The 24,188-nt window shown below is 36.1% G+C and overlaps 1 protein-coding gene across 22 annotated transcripts in view; it reads left to right on the top strand.

Moving 5' to 3' along the window:
* The window catches only part of SOX6 (SRY-box transcription factor 6), a 381,588-nt gene that overhangs the window by 134,084 nt on the left and 223,316 nt on the right, over positions 1-24,188 (top strand). For all 22 annotated transcript variants that reach the window (XM_084521857.1, XM_084521855.1, XM_084521866.1 and 19 more), the window contains one exon: positions 11,985-12,228. In XM_084521857.1, coding sequence (XP_084377983.1) covers positions 11,989-12,228 — 240 coding nt within the window. In that variant the 5' untranslated portion in view covers positions 11,985-11,988. Of the gene's footprint in view, positions 1-11,984; positions 12,229-24,188 lie in introns of those variants that run through there.

Genomic DNA, 24,188 nt, shown 5'->3' with positions numbered 1-24,188 from the left:
ATAGAGCTCTCAACAAATCTCCATGAGAAAACAAAACTGTTAGATTTTGTTATTAGAATAGGCTGCACATATTTCGTGCTGTTTGCATGCCTATTATAAATTATTACCAATAAACATAAGAGGGAAACCATTACAAAATATAGCCCTGAGCAAAAAATGACACTGTTTGAGAAGACAAGACTTTTTTACACATGCAGATTGTATGTTTTACACTTAAAATATAGGGGAAAATGGGTTAAAGATGAAAACCACAACAGAGTTGTGTATTTCAATAGTAAATATACTGCATCACAAGTTATGATAGAAAATTTCAGTGTTTCAGTGAAACTCAGTTCTAAGAGAACTAATTGAATTTAAACACTAATGATAAAAATGTTATTGTGTTGCTCACTGACAATATTTTAAGTTTTCATTTTAGACATTATTTATTTATTATTTTCCTAATTACCTGGTAACAGTTTCATTTAATTAGGTCTTTGATTCATGTGCTGGGTTTTGGTTTTCTTTGTATTTTGATAGTTGTGCTTCATGGTGTTCTTTGGTGCACTCAGAAATATTAAAGTGGAACTTTGAGCACTTGGAAATGTGAAGCAATTCAAAGCTTGGTCACTCTTCACCTTTACCCTTGTGACAGATTTCGCTTTGCACGTTTCCTTCTTGCTACAGATCAGGTGCTGTATGCCATAATCTTCCCTGAAAATTAGGTGACTGAGGGTCCTCAGTTATTGAAAATTATTTCTTCATAACAATTTTGTGGCACTTCCCAGAGCTGACATCAGAAGAGAGGGAAATTTTGTAACTTCCTTTGCAGTTGATGCAACTTCAGAGCACTGAAGGCAGAGACTGTACGCTCTGCTTGCTCTTTCCAAGCTGAACGGGCATGCTGAGTGGGGTTTACCTGTGACAGTTTTTAATGTTCTCTGCTTCTTGTCCAAATATTTAAATGAAGCCCTTAAAAACCAAACCAAAACAAAAACAAACAAACAAGACTAAACAACAACAACAAAAAATTCTATTGTGAAACTGCTCAATATTAAACTATGATTATTTATGTATTTATTTATTTATTTACTAAATGGTCCTTTCTTTCTTTCTTTCTTTCTTTCTTTTTTTTTTTTTACTATTTTTTTTTTTAACCATGACCTGAAATTTTTGGTCATGGTCTGAAATTTTGGGTAGACCTGTGTGGTGCCAGGAGTTGGACTCCCTGATGATCCTTATGGGTCCCTTCCAACTTGGGATATTCTATGATTCAATGAAATAATGATGAAAATACTTCAAATTGTTAGTTCAGTATGTCATACTAAGAATGTGACTATGAATAATGATCTCTTAGTTTTATGTTTACCTGTTTGTTTGTTTTAGAAAGAAAAGGCAGTTAAAATCGATAGAGGTTTCATCTGTGGACCTTGTGAAAGGATAGGACGTTCAAAGTCTCAATACATTGAACTTTAAATCATTTGAACTTCCTAATGGCAACTGATTAGCTTAAACAATAAAGGATGTAATATTTTGTTTTGTTTTATCTGAAGCTTTAAACTGCTCCAATTATTTATCTTTTGTCTTTTCATACTGAAGTAAATTCACACAACAAAGCAGCATCCCACCTACTCTCTCTCATTAAAACTTTGGGCAGCCAAAGCAGTGGAGGGCTTGCAGGGAGGGGAGACAGAGAGAACTTGTCACGCTGCTGTTCTTGGCCACAATGCCTATCAGACATGGGTATTTCTGAAATATTTGCCAAATTTGTAGTTTCAGCTAGGCATGGTATCCCCTATAATCTTCTTCCAAATAGTATGCTGCTTCAGCTACCCTGTCCTTTATCCCAGTAGTAGCTGCCGCTCACTGGTACATGAGGTGGTTCCTGTAGAGGGTCTGTAAATGCAATTTAGGGTTCCCATTGTGCGTATATCTGAGAGTCAAATTGTATAAGCCTTAATTCAAAAAAACAAAGAAATACTGTGCACAATGCTGCCTTGTAAAAGCCTGTTTTAAGGACTCGATTAAAAATCACCACATCTCAAAGCCACCGAAAGGAAGCAGGGCATTTTGACTAGTTTTATTTTATGTGATCAAAATGCCCATCCCTTCAAAATTTTCATTGGTCTCTGTTACCTTTCTCCTTTCCTCCATTCCCACTGACCCACACCCTGATCCTTGCTCCTGTATTTGTCGTGTAGCCCCTTGCAAACAGTGCCACAATTAGGAGTGTCAGCTAGGGCATTACCCATACTTGATTGTGGTGGAAGAGCAGGCGCGGTGTTGTACGGTGTGGTGTAGTGCACAACAGCGAGGAGCGGTGGCCAGAGCCCTGCTCAGGTTGTAGCTGTGCTTTGGTACTGATGGGCCAAGAGCCTTACAGCAGCTGAGCTCCTGAGGACACAACGCTTGTGAGCAGATGTAGGAGGTGCTCCCAGTTGCATGGAGCCCGTGGTTATATTTGAGCAGTCACTTGTTACCCACAAGGGTTACATCTGGTGCTGGTGTGGTTGGGCAGGGTGGAAAAAAGCTGCTTGTCCCTTACTGCCATTCTTGAGTATTTTGTCAGAGAAAAAACAATGTCTGACCTGGAGCATTGGCTTTGTGCATTTTGCTTTTCTCTGTTCTTCTGTAACTACCCCAGTGCTGTTGGAGCTTCAAGAAGTACGAGAAATTGATGTGCATTTGCATCAATAAATGCACAGAACTTTGTGTATATGCTCCCAGTGACTGGAATATTGATACAGAAAAATATAATCCAAGATATCACTCTATAATGCAAGTTTTTTGATGAGAATTTAAGTTTAATTTCATTTCCATGATCCAGATGACAATATTTTTCAAGTATATATCCTACCTTGGCCAATCTTTTATATTTTATAGGATGCCCAGAGCTACCGTAGACATAAAACACAGTTTCTGGTTATGAGATCCCTGCATTACCAAAATGTAAATTTCACTCCTGAATATGTAGGCCACTTGCTGAATAACCTAAAGAAATCCATGGTGGAAATGCTAGTTCTTGTGTATTCAGATTACCCCCTTCAAAACTTTTCCTCAGGTTTTAATATCCCGAGAGTCTCCGAGGCAGTCTGCAGCTCAAACTTCAGTTTCGGTTGTTAGAGTGAAGTCATTTGAATAAATAAATAAAAGTGGCACGTCATTTATTGTTTGTGCCAAAGTACGCCATGTGCCAACTGGGATTAATTTTTATGAATCCTCATACGTGTGAGTTTATAATCATGGTGCAGCTACACACTTATCCACTGTATCTGCAATGACACTTGCAGTACTTGAAATGTGCACAGGTACCATCCCAGCACCGCTCTGACCCACATTTATTTTTAGTATGTCATGAATCACCTTCCTTAGCTGTTTTTCTTTTCCACTTAATGAAAGGCATATAAATCTTATTGCCAAATAACCCTAGGATATTTGATAGTAAAAATAAAATCCCTCCTACTTTTCCTTGTGAATAGCCAGATGGATGTGTTTACCCTTTAGAGAAATTTAGACTTGATATTTTTGTTACGTTTTGTTTTCTTCCTGGTAATTATGTTGGCACTTTGCTGATCCCTGGTTGTGCATTATTACAATGGAAGGTGACAATTTGATTGTCTTCAGTTGGAGAAACAAGTAATTTTGTATTCACCAAGCTGTCAGGTAACACTACCTCACAGTACTAAGAGCTCCTGGCAATGTGGTTTGGCACCTATGTTTAACTGCTTTGATGCTTGCGTAACCTCTACTGAATCAGAAATAGTTTGCCTGCTAGAAATGTTTTTAGGCTTGTAGTGTAAGGTTTTGATTAAAAAGACAATCTGCAACTGAACTGCAGAGCCATTGTTTCGTGCTACGTGGAGATGCTAATGAGGTGGTTTAGTGCAACTGGTTACAGGTGAGGCTGAAACTGAGACCCTGCTCTGCTGTGTGCTGAGGTGTTCTGTTTGGCAGAGGAACCAGCATCAAGAAGACTGGGAAGAGGGAGACATCTGACTTAGATGTCTCACTTGTGCTGAGCCGTACAGAGAAATGGCATGTGACCTGTTGTTTTCGCACCTGTAACATTGTAAATTTAGCGTGAGTTAATGAGTTACATCACGTGGCATCCTAATACCTCCTGAAAACAAGCTGGAGGAGGACAAAATGTAATAACACTGTGTTTTAGCACGGGAGTTGGTATCTCACAGAACACTGCAAGGATTTAATGAACCTTTCAGGATCTCCTTGCCCACCAGGTTGAAGTTTGGTCAAGAGGATTTTGAGTTAGTAAGTTCTTAACTGGCTTTATTAGGGAAAAAATACATCTATTCTAGTCTTTTGGATACGCTCTCAGCTCAAAGTCTAAACATGCTAAAATAAATTCTTCTTAGTATTTTTAGGCGTCCTTTATCAAAACCATTTATATAATCATTCAGTTAAACAATTAAGTCATTCTATTCCATAAAAATACGTGGATTAATGCTTATTTATAGCAACCATTGTTTTTTATTTTTATTGTTAATGATTGCTTTTATTTATATTGTATTTTCTGTTTCTTGCTGCCTAAAACAACAAATCCTAATAAGTTGCTGATGGATAAATTCTTGGCATGTTCCCTCTTGTTCCCATAGTTATTGGTAAAGATAGCTGGAAGCCAGTAATGCCTTTTTTCTTTTTCTTTTTCCAACAGTAAGAAATTGGATAGCCAAAGACACATGGCGTAGTCATAGGACTTTAAAGGCAGTCGTCACTGAGAGGCTAATACCAGCCAATTAAACAGAGGTGGTTACGTGATGTAACATTATCAGGAGAAACAATTCATGAGTCAAAGCATTCCAGGGCATATGAGCTCCAGTCCAAAGAACAGTCTCAAGCTGTTTAAATAAAGTGACAGCAATATTGTCAGCTAAATATAAACTATAGAAAATATTAACTTCAGTGACTGGAGATGAGCACAGCCCAGGTGCTAAGTGATTATTCTTTCACTGCCCTTTACTACATTCAGTGTGAGTTCACCTTTGGCATGTTTAGTGAAAACTCCTGGCAGTGAGTAGAGAGAATGGAACAGTTAACCTACTAGAAAGGTAGGTTTATTTTTAGCATTTTATGACTCCATGTAAAAAGTTTGGATTTTCACTGAAAAGTCATCAGGGGCTGCAAAGCTGTTTTGCTGCATCCTTTTTCATGTTTTCAGCAACTGGATGAATACTTAGGAACTGGTTCCCCAACCCTAATATTTTATTGTGGTTGCAGAAACTTGCTTTAATGGTAGAATGTATGAGAAAGGCTTTCCAAAATGTTCCAGGGAGCTGTTTAGCTCTCACATTGTTTGTGAGAAGAAATAGCATAAAACATTGGTGTTGTGAGCTCTGTGTGCTTTGAGGAAGTTTGAACCTGATGTCAAATGTTACGATTTGGATTCATATCTATTAACAGAAGTCTAATTTGTCTGGTTTGGAAAACCAAATGCAAGAATAGCTGTGTGTATATCCTGAAAGCCGTGGGTGTATTGGTTAGCTTGATGCTTATCTCAGCTAGAGATTTGGGTGCCCAGTTAACATATTGCTGTCATTTCTTGAATCATATTTGCTTCCATGTTCTCATCTTTCTGTTTCCAAGCTGATTCCTAGAATAATGTTTCTTATGACTACCTTAAACTCTCTAACAGTGAATGAAGCATTGTATATGAACAATACGCAACTAATCCTTGCAGTGTTCCAGCAAAATGAAGCCTAGGAAGAGCTGGAGGCAGATGAGATGACTTGCCTAAGGCTTTGCTGTGACTCCAAACCAGGAACAGAAATTGGGAGGCTTTTCTTCCCATTGCCATGTTGTCAGTTTATGCAAATTTTGTCCGCAGGGATTCATGTAAGGATATAGGGCCCTGGGAGAATGGAATCTTTTCCTAGCTATTCGTTTCTGTTACTAAAGCGCCTTGAAATCAGATATGAGATTTCATAATTTTAGGAAATAACTGTTTATTCTAAAATGGCAGACAGATTACAGCATTAGATTTACAGTGCATTATGTTACTGAGTTATGTCTGCGTAACATTGTTTTCCAGAGGCCAAACTACAAAATCTTTGGCTACTGGCGAACAATTTTCATTTTTCTTTAAGTCAATCTGACCACTACTGTAACTGCTATCTTTATACAACAAAAGCAAAGCTCAGTTTTCCCAAATCTTTCAACTATGGTAAACTGATACTCAGCTAGAAGTAAATTGTTCCAGCAACTTGTATGCAACTGTCAGTTTGCCCCATGCTGCATCAGCCCCGTACTTGTATAGATGAACTTCCACTGTGAAATAGATTGCAGAAAGGATGCTCCATGAGTGCACATTGAGTTTCAGAAGGGGTCTGAGGATCCGTCAAAAAAACAGAGCCACCAAGTGATAAGCTGTGCCATACGTGTCAAAGAGGAGGATGTGTGAGCAGTGCAGGCAAAGAGGAATACACAGGCCATTTATTTTATCACAAGTCTGAGTGCTGACTTGTAGGGGAGGGTTCTGCAAGTCATGTTGAATATTGTGCGAGAAGCATGCACATTGCTTTCTCTTTGAGAAGGCGGGGGTGGGAGAAGATGCTGGGACAACTTTTTACTTTTCGTGAACTGTAGGTTAGCATAAAAGTTAAGAAGAAAGTATTTAAAAGGTCATAAGTACGCCTAAAAATGGTTTCTCTTAATTTATTTAGTTCTGGAGTCACCAAAGCACTTAGACATGTGCTTAACTTTTTGAAACAGAGTAGTCCAATTTGAAATTAGGGTACTGCTTGCATACTTACAGTTAATCATGCACTTAAGTATTTTAATCTGGCACTTTGGGGAGAAGGAATGGAGACTGTTCATAAAAGCTCTGTAAGCGAATGTATTTCTAATCTAATCTGATTCCAATCTACTGTTGGAACTGTAGACCTGGGTTACGTCTATACTGCAGTCACTAAAGCAGGATGAATTAGTCCATCTGAGTAGCATGCTACTGTAGTTGGAGTGCTATCAGAAACAAGCTTGTTTAAAATTAGTTTGGATATCTCAGCATTACAAAGTAGTCATTTATGTGGCTGCAGTGTAGACATGCCTTTAGGTTTATGAATGCTTTGAGAGGGTGGAGCAGAGCAAGAGCTAGAGTCTCTGGCCAACTACGAGTCTGCTTTGCTATATATCTCGCTGTTACTGCTTAGTTTATATGCTTTTGAAGTACTGACAGGGCTACCACATTGTTGTTATCTGTGCTAATGCTTTGTGGCTTGATTCTGAAATGTCTAGCAGCTAAAACTCTGGGCCTAGCCGTAATTTGCCCTGTAACATTTAATCATTTGGGCAGTAAGCAGGGATGGGAGATTTTAGGCTATGGAAGCCTTTCATGTCAGGAGTATCATCCAATTGTTTTGAAAAAGAAGAGATACGTTGTCTGAAGAATTGGAAACCAAAGAAAAACCTTAGACAATAAAAAGTATAATTATTTGCATTTAGGAAGGTATAGCATAAGTTGTCTGTAGGAAAAAGGAGAACTGATGTTTTGAAAATCTGACTGGTAGTCTTCATTGGAGCACAGACAATTTCTTCTCTCAATTAATGTAAAAAAAAAAAACAAACCACACATATGTACAGAATGTAGCTGTTTGTGATTGTGATTAGTTTTATATAGGTAAAGTCCTTAGCACTTCAGTTTTGGCTTTACTACCTTGACAATGAGGCTGACTGAAAATGGGTCCCAATTCCTCAGCTTTACTGAGATTTTGGTAAAAGATCCCATTCTTTTTCAATTTTGAGATCAAAACGAAATACAATTTATTCTAGTTTTGGAAAATCTAAGTGCAGATTTCTTCAATTCTCGAAGTTGAGTACATGAAAGGACTCCAGATAATGAGGGCCTTTTTCAACCTCTTTTTTCATACCCATTAGGTATATTTTCTACCTTTAGTGATTGCTGTGTTCAGCTAATCTGTCAATTTAACCAAAGCAACAATTTCACAATGTAGTTTTCATTCTGATTGTGTGCTGTGTAATCAATATACTGATATAATGTGAGTGTAATTTCCTCTCTTATTTTATCTCCACTGCACAGTATTATAAATAAACAGCTAAAAAAGAAAAAAGAAAGAAAAGCACCAAACAAATCTGTTGCATCTTCTTTTAAGATTGTACCACTGTAGACACTTGTTCTAGTAAAGTAGAATTGGACCCACTTGATTGCATTTAAATTTTTCATGCTTCAGCAGTTTGTCTGGGAGCACAGTAAAGAAAACCCCCCGAGCGAGGATAGTTTAGAATAATAGAACTTGATTTTGTGTATTATAGCGGCACCATTTGTGCTGCTGTAGTTAGGGTTGTGTCAGCACTTCCATTATAAACCCCTGTTTGCAGGGGTTATAACTAGGGAGATATTTTTTATCAGAAACTTTTTTTTTTTTTTTTTAAATCATTTGAGTGAATTTAATTGATAATAGGAGAAAAAATATAATGGAAATTTGTAAATTTCAGACACCTTCTACAAGCCTTATTTATTCTTTTTTTTTTTTTTTTTTTTTTTTTTGTGAGGGATTTAGCAAATTCATCTTGAATGCTTTAAATGTAAAATAGTGAAGTCATTATGGCTTAAAATTGGACTGCTGTTTGTAGTTGTGTTTGAACATGAAAATGTTTTAACACAATGACCTGTTCTGTGGTTTGCTATTATCATAAACCACTAAAATGGGCCAGATCTTTCTCCCTTAAATTTGATAAGGCCTTGGAGTTATTGGCTGAATTCTGCCTTTGGACCTGATGGACTTCCATGGGCAGAATTCTATTTAAGAAAAAAACAAGTATGTAGAGTAAAACCCTGCACAAAGTCATTGACTGGCTAACACCCACTCACAGAGTTTATACTTATCTCTGTTTAACTGGTTATAAATCCCAGCACAATCAACATTTGGGGCATAACTTGGGGCCATCGGAATACCCGTACACATGAAGTGTATTGATTTAGTTAATGATCATGCTCAGAAAAGCAGGTGGAGGCCTTAATCTAGCAGGGTCCTGAATCCCTAGTGTTTAAATCTAGCAGCCAAAAGCCTGAAAGGAGCCATGGGCTGCTGACTTCTGGCCATGATTAGTGCATTAGATCCTGCAGTTTTAACAAATGTATGGGCAGAAAAGGAGGAGCAGCATACCTCTGAAAATTGTGTGATGGAGGCAGCGAGTGCCTGGGAGGCCTGCCTGAGCTTGTCTCTTTTTGCAGGCTCCAGAACTACAGGTAAACAAGTAAATCACGCCATGAAAATGGGTCTGGCCATAAGGCAGCAGTGAAGGAAAGGGCTTGTAGGAGCTCAGAAGCACCTGAAGCCAGCTCTTTACCTGTTTGGCTATCCTAGCGCAGAAAAAAGTTGCAGCCCGCGGCTTGGGAGTAGTAGTGAATGTGATTTTGTTAGTATAATTTTATTTTTAAGGTTAAGAGATTCCCCTTTTCTAGATGTAATCAAAGTAAAGAAGAGAACATGAATACAGCTTTGTATTTATATGTGTTTAAAACATCATGAAGAAGAGAGAAGTCTGTTAGTGCACGTGGTAGAGGAAAGGTGCTTCCACTCGAGCGCATTGCCAGCAGATAGCTTTACTGAACGGTCACTTGAGGAAATACCAAAAGCTTGTTTATGAAATAGAGGTGAAGCCTTTCTAGACTAATTATATTCAGCATGTAATTTCTAAACTTCAGTCTGAATTTTGATTTTCAATTAACATTCTCAATTTGAAGATAATTTTCTATTTAATGTAATTGCAGGAAATAATTTATTGGCTGATTAAGACTGAGGGCCCAGCCTTCCTTAAGAAAACAGTCCCTAACAAACCAGCCTTTAAAGCCAACTCGTAGCTTTGGACAGATTCCTCCTATTTTTGCAGCTGCAGAGTTGTGTTTAATTAGGATTGTGCACTATTATTCATTGGTGCAGTTTGTAGTTGAAATTATTCTTAAGAGACATTTTCATTCCGAGTTTTGTGTCATGATTAATTTATGGCGAAGAAACAGCCCTAGCTATTGCTTTTTGCAGAAGCTCGTTCGGTTTGATGCAGGAATGAGATCTGTTGAGAAGGTGAAAGCAAGGAAAATCCTTTATTGTGTCTTTCAGTTTTAATGGCTAGTTTTCAAATTGCATAGAGCATGGTACAATTACATATATTTTCATGTGAGTGATTATATTAACATGACTATTTTAATGAGAAAAAGGAAAGTAAACCTTTTATTTTATCTTGGATCACAGTGATTAGGAACCAAAACCTTTTGAAGTACATGCAGCAATGCCGGCTGCTGAACTCTTGGCATGTTCTCTGCAGCATCAACATGAATTCTTTAGCGTAGTAAGAATGTAATACACGGTTTAAATTCCTCAGTTCTGCTTATTGGCAACATTAATATCAGACTCCCACTTACACTTCGGCTCCCCTAAAGAAAATGCAAACCTTTTTCCCCCACCAGTGTCAAGTGTAAGAGGCAGGATTATCTCTATTTACAGAATAGTTATTCTAAATAGGCATCAGTGTTTTAATATGTTTCAAAGCACTTCAAAGCTTGTAATACTTTTATATAGAACTGTACATAATTAGATTAGCAGATCCTATATTAATTTTTTTTTCACTGTAGGATACTAAATCTGAGCTCCCTCATTAATTGTGAGAAATTTAGCATTAGCTGTTAAATCCTATGTGAAACACGGGCTGCTACATAAAAACTACTGTTTAAATTGGAATTAACTTAATTATTTTTCTTTGCACTTGATATTTCCTTCACTGTAATATTCATGAAAGCATGTGACAGATTTGTAAATTTAACTGTTAGTCTCAGATTTCCAGACCCTTTAATCAGTATTTATTTGTCTGTAGAAACAGTACTAGCAAGTTAATGATTTGCTAATTTGAAAAATGCTCATGTGGTTTCCTATGTTAACTGATTTGTGCATTTTTAAAGAAATGGTATGAAATCAATTATTGTTAAAAAGCAATTAAGGTGAAAATCTTATTCCTTGGTTTCTCAGCAATTTCAGTGTCAAGGATATTCTAAAGTTACTAAAAACTGGGAAAAGAGCTAATATATTTTAGCTGTCTACTTTTGGGTTTATTAATGACAGTTTTAACAGTTGCAGTTAATCTTATTAGAAATTTTCAACAAAGTGTTTTCAGAGTTTGAGTAAAGTCAGTTGTATTTTCATATAACCAAGTGTGGTGAAAGCTGTGTTTGCCTCTGAAATGGTAGTAAGAGGCCATTATTAGGAAGAGACATTTAACATAAATCAATGCATTTATTCATTACACTTTTAAGTCATTTAAAGTAATTTGTTGAGATATATCCTGTACTCAGTGCCTAATATGAAATGAAATATAGTATTTCAGATTTTTAGTTCAAACTGTAAAAGATTAATCACTTGTCCATTCAATAAACCATTCCATTTTAGAACACTTTCCACATGAACATCTCTAAACACTTTTGAGAGTAAAGCAAAACTGGATAAAATTTTAAACACTTAAAGGGCAGATACAGCTTTAAACAAACAGGAAAAGGACTTGTTTTGAAGAATTCCAAATGGATTTAAAAATTCTCGTTTCTGCAGAAAACAATTCCTGCTTGCAAGGAATGAGGCTAGAAAAGCATGTGGTATCCTCTCATCCAAACATTTGCTTATTACCTTCAGATTGCTTACAGGAGTAAGAGCTTAAGGACTTGAAATCTTATGATAAATCAACATGAAAATTACAATAAAATCACTATTTCGTTTTCCTGGCTGGAGAAAATTATATTGTTAGATAAGCTGAGGTGACATCCCATAATGTAACCATGACATAGACTTGACATCAGTGAAAACTTTATCTCGGTATTTTGGATCTGGATCCTCCAAACCATACTATTTAGAGCACTTTCCTTGACTGCAAAAAGATTAACTTTAACTGCAAGTGTGCCTGCTATCTGGTGTATTTAGAGGACTGTTTGATCTTGATTTTTTTCATTTGAAATTGATGTTTTCTTTTTGTCTTCTTTTCTTGTTTTGTAGAAGAATGTCTTCCAAGCAGGCTACCTCTCCATTTGCATGTGCAGCTGATGGAGAGGAAACAATGACCCAGGACTTAGCATCACGAGACAAGGAAGAGGGCAACAGTGATCAACATGCGACCTCTCATCTGCCTCTACATAATGTAATGCACAACAAACCTCACTCTGAGGAGCTACCAACTCTAGTCACAACCATCCAACAAGATGCTGAGTGGGATGGGGTCATCTCAGCCCAACACAGAATGGTGAGTTTCGCAGTTCTCATAGCAGCTTTCAAAATCAGTATTGTGAAAGACTGTTCACTTCCATACTTCCATTTTGAAAGACATGTTCAGTACAATCTGTCAAGGGTGTGAAGCTTTTTAAATGTTAAAGTGTCAGCGTTAGCAATAGATCAACATCAATATGGTGTAATTGTAAATTACAACTGTATAATCTTGTTAAGTATACAGGTCTATATGAATGAGGTCATTTGATGAGTTCACCTTCGGAAAGGAAATGCATCTATTTATCATGTTTTCATTCAGACCTTGATTTATGTCATAACCTCTCTAGGTCATATATTCAAGCATTAATTTCTGACAGGAGGATGTAGCTCACAACTGTTTGTCATCTGCAAAGTGTCATGGTGAAGAAAGAAACTTTAATGTCTTTTTTTTTTTTTTTCACTTGCGTCTCAGAAATGGAATTCACCAAATTTAGAATATTATAGCTTCACACTACAACAAAGAAGATGGCATTTTAGGTGACACAAACATCTTGCTGTATTTATTAGAAATTACAACTTTTTGTGAAGGAAAAATGTTTCAGTAACAATGTCATGCTCTTCTACTCCAGATCATCAGTTTGTATATAAGTGACATTTCAGGCAATATCCTGATCATTCTTATTCTCTTCAGTAGCCTAATTAGAATTATTTTCCAGTTGTAATTCTGTCCCTATGCATCCCCAAAACTCTGCAATATATGAGCAGGCTGAATAAAGGCCGAATGGGCATAGCATCTCAGTCAATTTATTTTCCACGAACATGTTCCTGAGGAACAGAATTAAGGTACATGCAGCACCCAGGTGTTCTGTAAATACAGAACATCGTAATTCCAGGCTAGCTATAAAGTGACTTTCACAGACATTAAATTCACAGACATTAAATTCACACAGTTAGTTTAAAAGGAATAACCTATCTTTTCATAAAATTTCTTTTTAAATATTTTTTTATTTTTTATTAAATATTTATGAGCAGATATTTTTTGAGGAAGTTTTTTTTTTTTTTTTTTTTTCTTTTCCCCACTGCAAATCAGCAGCTATCAAGGTTAAAAGAATAACAATTGTAGATTTTTTTTGGCAGCTCTATCAATAATGACCTTATTTCAAATTGGGCTAGAAATCATAATTCATATGCATTAATCAACACAGAGGCTGGGATTCTTCATGCATATTGTGATGCTTAGAATTCAAATCCTAATTAAACAATAGCACTTGAATAATATGTATTCTGTTAATACAATTTTCTTTCCCAAAATCCAACTGACTCAGAAATTTAGACCAAACTAGAAAAATGCTACCTAATTTTAATGTGCATTTTAACCTAGTTCAGCACTTTCTGCTAGGCCTAAATTATTCCTGTGTATGTGGGCTCCTGATACGAAGAATGAAAAATTCCTTTTAAATTTCAACCATAAAAATTGCTCTAAAGGCACAAGGTTATAGATTAGTAATTGGGCAAGGTAGGTTCTAAGTTGTACATAGGCTTCTATGCAGAATTCTCCCATTTGAGAGAATGGAACCTCATTTTGGATGCCCAAATCATGCAATAATAAGCACATCAGAATGATTCTAACCTGCTTCTATTTATCAGCAGAGCAACCAGGGTGTAGAACAGAAAGGGCTGAACAGATCTGTTGGTGAAAAAATAAATCTGTGAATTCATCAGCCACCTTCCTATTCATTCAATGAAGCATATGCTCTCTGGGAATTTCAGTCTTAGGACGTCAATGCCATTGATGAAGCAGCTCTTTTTCCCAGAGAGAAAGGAGTTCCTAACCTCTGGGAGTCCCTCAAAGAATTTGTTTTTGATTCAGGCTGTTCCTTGGACCTGGAATAATACTTAAGCCAAAATACTAGAAATTCATGTAGTGTGATCATTTGTACCCATTGGCATTGCTCGAAAGTGAGCTTATGCTTACAGCACCAGAGTGCAATCTCTGTTTTCCTTCTTAATGCTGCACTACCATGCCAACTCTTGCTGTACCTCTGGACAGGCGTGAATCAATACCCAGCTTATCATGTTTCAGAACAGGTGCATAAACTTTGCTTGAGTGACTTAGCACTCTGTTTTTCCTCCCTCCTTTTTTTCAGTGAACACTCCATCATATATATAGATGAATGTCCTGAAAATCATTAGGAGTTTCCACATTTCCCTAGGGTCAAATCTGGTGGTGAATGTATGTCATCCTTATTTAGGTAGCTCTCAGCTAAACCAAACAGATTTTTTTTTTCTTTTGCCCAGCTTAAAAGCTGGGTATAATTTACAAGGTTTGGCTAGAAGTTCTCAAGCATGCTATTTAGTTGTACTTAAAATAAATCTAAAATGTAAAGATCAAGGTCCTAGTGTGTTTACAGTCTAGGTAAGGTAGAAGACTAGTTAGATCACTACTGTGAAGTGGTATGAAAAATATTTTTTCTTCTTGAGGGACTGTCATTTAAGTAACTTGTTAGTTTTTTTTTTTTTGTTTTGTTTTTTTTTTTTTTTTTTTTTTCCTTACTTACGTCCTTTATGAGAAATCCTTTAAGCCTCAATTAATTGTGTAAAGTTTCTCTGAAACACCTTAGACTCCAAGCAGGCACCGTTACTGCTAGGAAAAAATTCAGAGGTGCCTGCGATTTTCCTGATGAAGGCAATTTTGTACTCCTTTAAGGGAGGATAGGAGGTTTCTTTCCAGAAAAGCAAATTCCAGAAGGTGGGTTGGACCATTTTGGGATAGGTGCTGTAGTAGTGATCACTTTTCTGCTTAATAAAACCAAACTCCCAGAAGGTAAGTGCTTTTTGACCTTTCACAGATGGATCCTTCCAGAGCAGATTTGAAGAAGCACCTGCTCCTACCATTTACACTGGAAGTAAAGGCAGTAGTGCTGTCGTTAAAATGCATCAGAAAAGTGTATTATCCAGTTATAAGAGAGTAAACTCTCAGAATTCTGTGTCAACATATGGGGAGGGAAGAAGTTCTCTTTCATGTGGTACCTAATTAAGGGCACAATCTTGCGTCCTTTGTGCCCTTAAAACTACTAGGGAGGTCGCTGGAATTTGTGAGAACATGCAATATGCATTGTAGCATGCTGCAAGGGCTGCATGCTACATACTATATACTAGGTGGAAAAAAATACTGTAATAGGGCAACCTGAAAAATATTACTGAGGTTTCTTCCAACACTTATCATATGCAGCACTTTCTGTAACGTGAGATACCTTTAAACTACATTGTGTATTATGATAAAAAAAGAAAAAAAGCGCACTGGCTAGAAATGTTTTCAAACTTTCACTCCCTTTTGATATCAGGCATTGCTTTCCACTGAGTCCTTTGTGTATTCTGAATGTCTGGAAGCCAAAATATTTTGTTTTAACTCCCACTCTATAGTATTTCCCAGCTGTGTACTTATATGGTGTAATAAAAGGATTTAACAAATGGGAAATAGCAGCTGCATTTGGAAATTCCCTTTGTGCTCCCTTTTCATTTGACAGATTCAGCAATGTGTAACAACTGTAACGTCAGACCTGTAATGACTTACACTGCGAGTATCGTATCACCAGCCAATTTGATGTTACAGTGGGGAGAAAAAAACAACCAAAAGATTTGGGCCTGTAATTTCATATTGCTGAGCTGAAAGGTTTATATGTATATTTCTAACTATAACTTAATATAAAAGTACCTGGACGTATGGGTATTTGTTGCTGCCTGTAGATCTACTAGAAAATAAATGTTGTTTAAGGTTAAAGACATATCATTTTTTCTGCAGTAAACTGTAGGGAAGAGGGCAAAGTGGTACCAAGATAACAGGGAGGAAACTCTGCTGTCTTCTCCCGTGGACAGTGAGTAGCAGGCAGGAAATGCAGCCAAATTTTATGAATTGTATCCAAAAGCTGTCTCTCTCTGGGGAACAGTCTGAGAGAGGATGAGAATGGAAAGCCAGCAGAACTTACTTTTGCTAATTTTAATAGTAACTGAATTTTGTGTCCTAATAATGCTTATTGGTAATTATGTAAACAAATAGAGTATCTTAATTTGTCCTCTATTCACTGGAGAACCAGGAATGGTCACCATCTTCATACAGAGCCCTGTACGGTTTGTGAGGTAAATTATAAAGGATTTTTAAATTTTTAATTTTTTTTTTTCTTTAAATTAAATTATTGGGAGAAAGCAGTGCTAACAGCAAGCTGCAAAATTAGATGGACAATCGATTTAATTCACTTTGAGGCAGGGTGGTGTGTTGCCATGGTTGTAAAGGCTAGTTGTGAGCCTTCTTTGGAACAATGAATTTAGGCAGCTTTAACCTAGTGAGATCTGAAATTTTTTTCCAAATTACTTTTTTTTTTTTTTTTTCTTTTTTTTTTTCCACTCCTAAAACAGTAAAAAGAAGAGAGAGGCAAATTCTATTCCCATCCCTGACCCCACTATAACAATCTGGTAAGAGGCAGAATTTCAGAACTCTCAGGGCCCGGGAGGATCACTGTACTTGAGCAGTGGCTGCCCTTTTCTTTTCTCACCGGAGTTCCTCCCCTGCCCACCACTACAGGCGGTAGATAGACAGTATGTGCATGCACAGAATGAGGGCATCCACAGCTTTTTGCTCTACCATTACATGAAGTGATGCAGTGAGAGACTGTTAAGAGGAACCATCTGCAGGTCTAAAGGATGGGTGTTATTTCCCTGTGACCAAGGAAAAACACACACAGAGACATATACAAGTTAATTACCTTCAAATATATGCTACATTTCCTCATATATTTTTAACATAATTCATAAAACCTTTGGGTTTAGAAATTTCTCTCATTGGATTTTATATCAAATGGGAAAATTGACATATATTTCATAATTTTATTCAGTCTCTATCTTCTGCTGAATTCTTGCCAAAAAAGTGAAAAGCTTGCTACTTTTCCACTGTATCTGCACATCCATCTCAGCAATACTGATAGCAAATTTGTGTATGCAGGAGGAAAAGAGACTTTTATTGGTTAGTTTTAAAATAATTTTAAATCACCAAGTATCAAATTTACCTTTATATAGCTTCAGCAAAACCATTGGCATCAGAAAAGCAGAAATAGGTGGTGTTCTGCAGGTCCTGATGTTTCAGTGCTAACTGTCTACAATAAGACACGCAGAATCCTGTCGCTTTTCGTGCCCTGCATCCTTGCTATCCTTGAAAGATCTTCCTTTTAAGGAAAGTAAACTCATTTTTTTAGGAAAGATTATTGAAAAATGTTTACACATGCTACACTGTGAATTTGTTGTTACATAAATTTGTGGCCTCAAATTCTTAAAAGTTATAGATACAATTACATGTTTTTAAATTTTATTTTTATTTCATCTATGGGCTGGATAAAATGCATCATATAAATATGATATAAATGCATATAAAATGCATCAAATATAAATGCCCTAAACTCTGGCAATTCTGTATCTGCTGAATTGCTCATGCAGCTGTTACTTGCATGTACAAATCTGAATTTTGTACATGATCTAAAGCAATTCTACTGTGCTTTGTGATACTATTTCTGGATGCCAGGTAGTGCATTGCAATTTTTATCTAACTAAAGAGATAAATACTTCATATATGATTGCAGGGGTACAAAGTTTTGGCTGAAACTCAAGTGTGTGAAAAAAACAGATGATATGATATTTTGTTTTTTCATAAAATAGATTTCAGTGACAAAAATATTGCAGAAAAGATGGAATGTGGTTTTTTTTTTTTTTTTTTTCTTTTTCTTTTCAAGCAGATAGCTTTGATTCAGAAAGCATTCGGGTATATGCTTAACTTTATTAGGACTACCAACAACTGTAATTTTAAGCACATCTGAAGGCTGGAAAGGTTAAGGACTGTTGTAGTAGCTTGAGCACAAAAAGATGTTTACCTTTTGTATTAAAAGCAATAAAGCAATTCCCTAACAGTGTGCAGGATAGTGTGCTTAATAGGGCTGCTGAAATAAAAAAATAACTTTTTTTTTTGGAAGAAGAATCAAGTAATTTTTCCTTTTTCTATTTTCATTTTGACACTGCGTAACTTATTTTTGTTTTCAAATACAAGGTCTGTTTTAAACATTTCACCATATTCTGGGGTGAATTGTGTTTGAATAGAATTAATCATCACCTGAATTCTTCACAAAAGACTTGTAGTTTATGTTCCTCTAGACCTGTAAACATTTTATTTGGTTCCCTTATTTTAACGTTTCCATTTTATATAAAGCAATTTCTGAAAAGTTTTTAATTCAGTTCTGTATATTGACATGAATTTTTTCAAAAGTAGAAGCATTAACTCGCTCTAAATTGTTAAATTCTTTCCTTGGGCAAGAAGGAATCAGGTATGCATGCTGATTAACACACTCCAGTCATTAACATGTGATTATGTGGGCTGCATATTGAGCACCTGCCAAAAGATAAAATCCAGCACTTTACTACATCTGTGCAAGGACTTTTTGCATTTCTTTTGTACTTTGACAGCTCAAGAAAAAACAGACTTTGGTATCTTTGTTCAGCATAATAAAACTGTGTACATAAAATGTCTTCATGGAGGAAGGAAAGATACTACTTGTATTTGTTTTAATCTTAGAGGCCGTGAAAAATCCACTGACTGAGACTTACACAGCACCAAGTGTAATATGAATCTCTTAATGTAGTGTATCACTGACGTTCATATACAGTTTACAACATTCTTGCATGTTTATAAGGATTATCTGTTCTGGGGTTCAGCCAATGTTATTCTAATTCACAACAGTTTTATGTGATACCTTTATGTCTCATAAATGTCTTGTTTTTATTTCAATCTTCCAAATGTTTCATCAGTGTTTACCTTAAAGAAATACAAGTACTCTTTGCAGCAGGCTGGTTTCCTGCATGCATTCCTCTGCAAATGCTAAAAGGGAAACATAAAGCATATAATACATGTCATGTAACTATATACAGAGAAGGATTTCCATGTGCATTTGATACTGCTGAAAACATAAATACAAATTTTATTCTGATATTTACAATAGGTCTAGTTATAAGTTGGACAACTGAGAGGACCTAATAGGAGGAAGTTGGATATATACAAAGTGGTCTGGAATATCCAAGCCACACAATCCTTGTTTTATTTGGCAGCTTCTGGCAGCATACATCACAAAGTATGTGTCTTTATTTACCAAAAAGGTAAACAGTGCTAATCAGCTGGGACTGATCACAATGCATCTCCAGTTTCAATTTAGATGAAAATAAAAGTCGAAATACTCATTCTGCAAATGGTTCTTCCATTATTTTTCCTTAATACAAGCATTTGACCGACGTCCAGGGCATAAAATCTCAATATTGTTTTGTCTTATTACCAAGCCTAAACACAGGGAGTTAAAGCATATGGTTGTTGGGTGATTAAGGAAATCCTTAGCATTTAACTCTTACAAAAAGACACATGAGTTTATGCATATAATTTGTCAGTGAGTTGATTGCCGTATAAAAATGATTGGTCATTGTATTTAACAATTTTGAGGTGATTTTCTGTTCTGGAATGGGAGCAAAATGCCTGACAACATTTTTCAGAGATTTTCTCAATTGTGAAGGGAAGGCTTTAGGTCACATCATTGAAAATTGTGACCTTTTCTGAAATCACTGTACCAAAAAGCAGGTGTGTCTGGATTCATTTGGTTTGTTCCAACAGCTGAGTTTGGGACTGCCGCAATTAAGTGGCCATATTTCACATCAAACAAAATTTTGTGCCTATTCCTTGCAAATAGGTATCTAGTCTTGCAGTGGCCTATTCATAAGGCCAAGTGCATTTAGCGTATGCTTGATTATCTTGTCATGCTGCTTTTAAACCTTTTCTCTAAAGTAAGTGATTTTTCCTTTTTTTCTCTCTCTCTCTTTTTTTTTTTTCTTTTCTTTTATCATATCCTTACTTGGCCTAAAGCTAGTGCTTGATGTTGTATTCATTCTTAATGAGGTTTTAGATGAGTATAAAAAGTAAAATGCAAGCCTTTTACAGGTTGTATTCAACCTATGCTCTGGCGGTGAAATCAGTGTAAGTTTTATCAGAGTAAATGCTGAGTTAAAGACTTGAGGTTTTATTCCATTACTTGTCATTTGCCCTCCCACTAGCATCATTTGCTGAGACTTTACAAATGATGTTCTCTCAGTAGCTCATAGCAGTCATTCTCAAGCCTTTGATTTAAATAAATCTTCCTTAATAAAACTTTTATTTTATTTTATTTTATTTTATTTTATTTTATTTTATTTTATTTTATATGGATAAGAATTGGAAATGATCACTTAGATTTTTAATTTCTCTTAATTCTGTTTAATTAAATTCCTCAAAATGGGAAACCTTATTTAATATAGTGATTGGAAATGATTTTGTAAACATTTGCTTTCATTATATGTTAACTCCAGACTAGTTCCAAGTGCCAGCATGCCTCTAGTACTTGGAATAAAAACCACTCTAGATATCCAACTTTCCTGGGGTGTTTACATGTGTCCCATTCAATGCAGAGACAGATAAATATCCCTTTATAACAGAAAAGCCTCATCCACATGGAAATAAGCAATTCAGCTAACACATTTTATGTTAGTAATATTTGCTTTCTGCTTCTTCTTGGCCATTCATCCTGTGATTTCAGCTGAGCTCTTACAGAAACAGTTCTCTCTCTGGCTATTGAGTAGGATTACAGTTGTCAGCTTTCAATCAAAGTTTGACGGTAGTTATTCTTAAATTGCTAACTAACACTGTGACCCTGCTTTTGTACAGCCCACAGTTTCAATTCCCAAGTTTTCCTCTTTTATCACCTTCAGAGAGCATCTCTCTTTGAGACAGAAGCTGTGCTCCCTGCAAAGAACATAAATGCCACCATAAAGAGTCAGTGATGTCTCTTTATTAGAATCCACAGTTTCCTGCACTCGCCTCTTCTAAGGCTCCTGACCAGAGTCTGTGTTGGTCTGTGCTTAGCCCTCACCAGGATGCCAAAGAGAGATCTGTCCCAGGCCTGACTGCAAAAAAGCCCTGATGTGGAGTCCCCAGATTGAGATTTCTGCATCTCAGCCCCCCGAATGCAGGATTCATTTGTACTTTGGCCGTTCAGAGGAAGGAGCAAGAATACGTACTCTGGTTCTAGCCTACAGCCTTTCACCTATGGAACTCTCATTTTGTGTGTTCGCTCTGTTTTGGAAGTGGAAGGGCAAAACTTCACAAAAGTTGTCACAATTTGGCTCATGATTAGGTTTGCAGACACTGCTATGAACATTAGCTTCCTGATATGAAAAATATAGGGTCAACTTTTAACAGCCTTATTTATATTGCTTACAGCAGTACTCCCTCATTTGTCTTAAACTGTTAGAATCTAAATACACAAGAAAATACATTTTTTAAACTAATAATAAAATTATGATTATTTGTTCAATCAGAAACTATCTAGAAAAGCATAAGAAGTTTCCTTCACTTGCACAGAAATGAAACAGCTATCTTCTTTAAGAATCAAACCAGTGTAACAGTTGAAATTTAGCGAATGTGCATGCTAAAATATCATTTACTAAGCATAAGAGGCATGCCAAAATATTTATACATATTATCTTAATGTAACAGTTTTAAAGGAACTATAACAGAGTGTGAAGAAAATACCGATACGTGGGCAGAGAGAGTCCCCAACTTTATTTATACTAGGCTATTGTTTGCAATTATTCACAATAGTATCTGCTGTTAGTAAAGCTGTACTTTGAGCCACTCACAGAAGTTCCAAAGGGAATGGCCGAGAGGCCACGCATGACCTACACCACATGGAAAGCTGATAAGTTAGTACAAGAATACTTATGTTGAATCACCTATACTGAAAGTAAACGAGCTTGAAGAATGCTGCCCTTAAAAAAGATACAAAACAAAACAAAAAACACACAACAACAACAAACACCAAAAAAACACCACCACCAACAACCAAAAACAAAGACAAAAACAAAAACAAAGAAAAAAAAAAACAAACGAAAAGGGCAAGGATAGAGATAGCTTTTACCATATGGTAATGGAAATCTTAGAGTTGTTTTCATATTGATATAGTAGGAGGATAAGTGGGGGTCTAGTTAAAAGAGTGATTTCTTGTGCTGGCTACCTATTCCTGAGTGAGCTGTGCGTGGTATTGTAGTAGTCATGCCTCACAGATTTCTGATTTTAAGTCTTTTGAGCATTTTTCTCCATTTTCTTAATTTTGAAACCTAATCCTTAAATTTTAATGGCTATAAATAGGTGTTTAATCTGTTATAATAAGGACATTTTGTCAAAACACTGAGCACAGTGGGTTGAATGTTCCATAATAAAATTTTGTCTGGGCTAATAGGCTGGCAAGAAAATGTATACAGGAAGAATGTCCTTTACCTACCTTGATATTAAAAACCCACATTTCAAAAATAGACTCAATTTTGTCCCTGCTGAATAGTAAGCAGCTGGAATAGTGGTTCAGGCTGAGTTTCTGGCTTAAAATACTGGACAGTAAGATTTTCAATTTTAGTCATCCTTGCAAATAAATGTGTTTTCGACTTGACACATACTTAAATCTGACACAACAAGGCATAGAAGAAAGCCTAAGATATAAAATCATCACAGTTTTTTTTTTTTTTTTGTAAACAGTCAAATTTATGCTACCATAATCTATTTTAATTTTTATTTTTTTATTTATATATTTTTTTAGTTGTCAATTATTAAGGGTTAGTCCTGAAATGCCACCACTGTGGTGGGTGAAAACCCTTTGCAATACCCCTGTGTATTCTGGTATGGGCATAAACTGTTGTTCTACAATTACCCAATAACTTTGTGAGTGAGAGGATAATTTTATAAGTCTAGCAAAGGTATGGGACCCTGAGCAATCCACAGCAGATGTCACTTTGGATCAAGCTGAGAAGAACCCACTTTGCTACGCTATCTGTAGTAAGTGATACTTTTGCCAAGAACAACACTTCTTTAGGACTAAACTCAACATTTTACAAACATGTCCTTTTCTTAAATTTATTTTCTATGTGTTTCTTATTGGAAGTAAAATATGCTTCTTGCTTCAGCAGGGTATATTCTTTTGATACTGCCACTTTATTAATACGTCAATATAGTTTTATTTTTTGTTTGGAAATAAAGTTAATTCTCATGTAGTCAGGAAAAAAAACATGGTGTTTGCTGTGAATGAATTTCATCAATGTTGGGTGAAAAATGTTGTGTGGTAATTATTTTATCCATAGGTAGCATGTTTGCTATTTACCTTATTTTATTGTATTTTGCTTTTTACCTCTCCTAACATAGGAATCACAGAAATCAGTAAGAATAGCATACCTCAGAAAATGCACCTTTCAAAGGTACTGTCATGATTTGAAGATAGCATTTCAATTTCAGATTTAAAAAGACTTTTAGTAGCAGTACGTGGATTTTAAACAGAGAATACAGGGATGTCCCAGTTGTCTAGTGTCTTATGTAGATATGGGATGAATCTGGGCACCAGATTATGTCCAGGTAAATTAAGCGGATATTCATATCAATCAGATATTTTGTGGCCTATTTTCCTGTCATCAGTTATGCTGAGAAGAGTGGACTTGTATGGAGAATTTTCATATGTGCAGATGGATTGCTTTGCTGGGTTTTGCAAAAAGAAAGCATTCAAGTTGATATTGACTAGACATTTTACTTAGCTGTACCTCTTCTTCTGTGCTTTTGGGAAAAATAAAACAAAAACACACGTATGAAAAATACCTTTGGTAGCATCCTTTCTTTCCAAGCTTCAGGTCAAAAGAAATGGAGCAGTCTCATTATGTAAAAGGTGGCTTCATCAAGCTTCTCAAGAATAGGATCTCTTCTGTTATAGAATCCTTCATATTAACAAATAAACAAAAGCCAAACAACTCAGGTTCTCCTTTCCTAACCGTGAATTTATTTTCGTATTCTATGGTAATAAGCATAGCGGTCCTTTTCTGTTCTGGATTCCCAATTTTCTAGTGATAGTACTTTAT

Source organism: Aythya ferina, assembly GCF_964211825.1.
Source record: "Aythya ferina genome assembly, chromosome: 5".
Lineage (NCBI taxonomy): Eukaryota > Metazoa > Chordata > Aves > Anseriformes > Anatidae > Aythya > Aythya ferina.
This window is presented reverse-complemented; position numbering and strand designations above follow the sequence as displayed.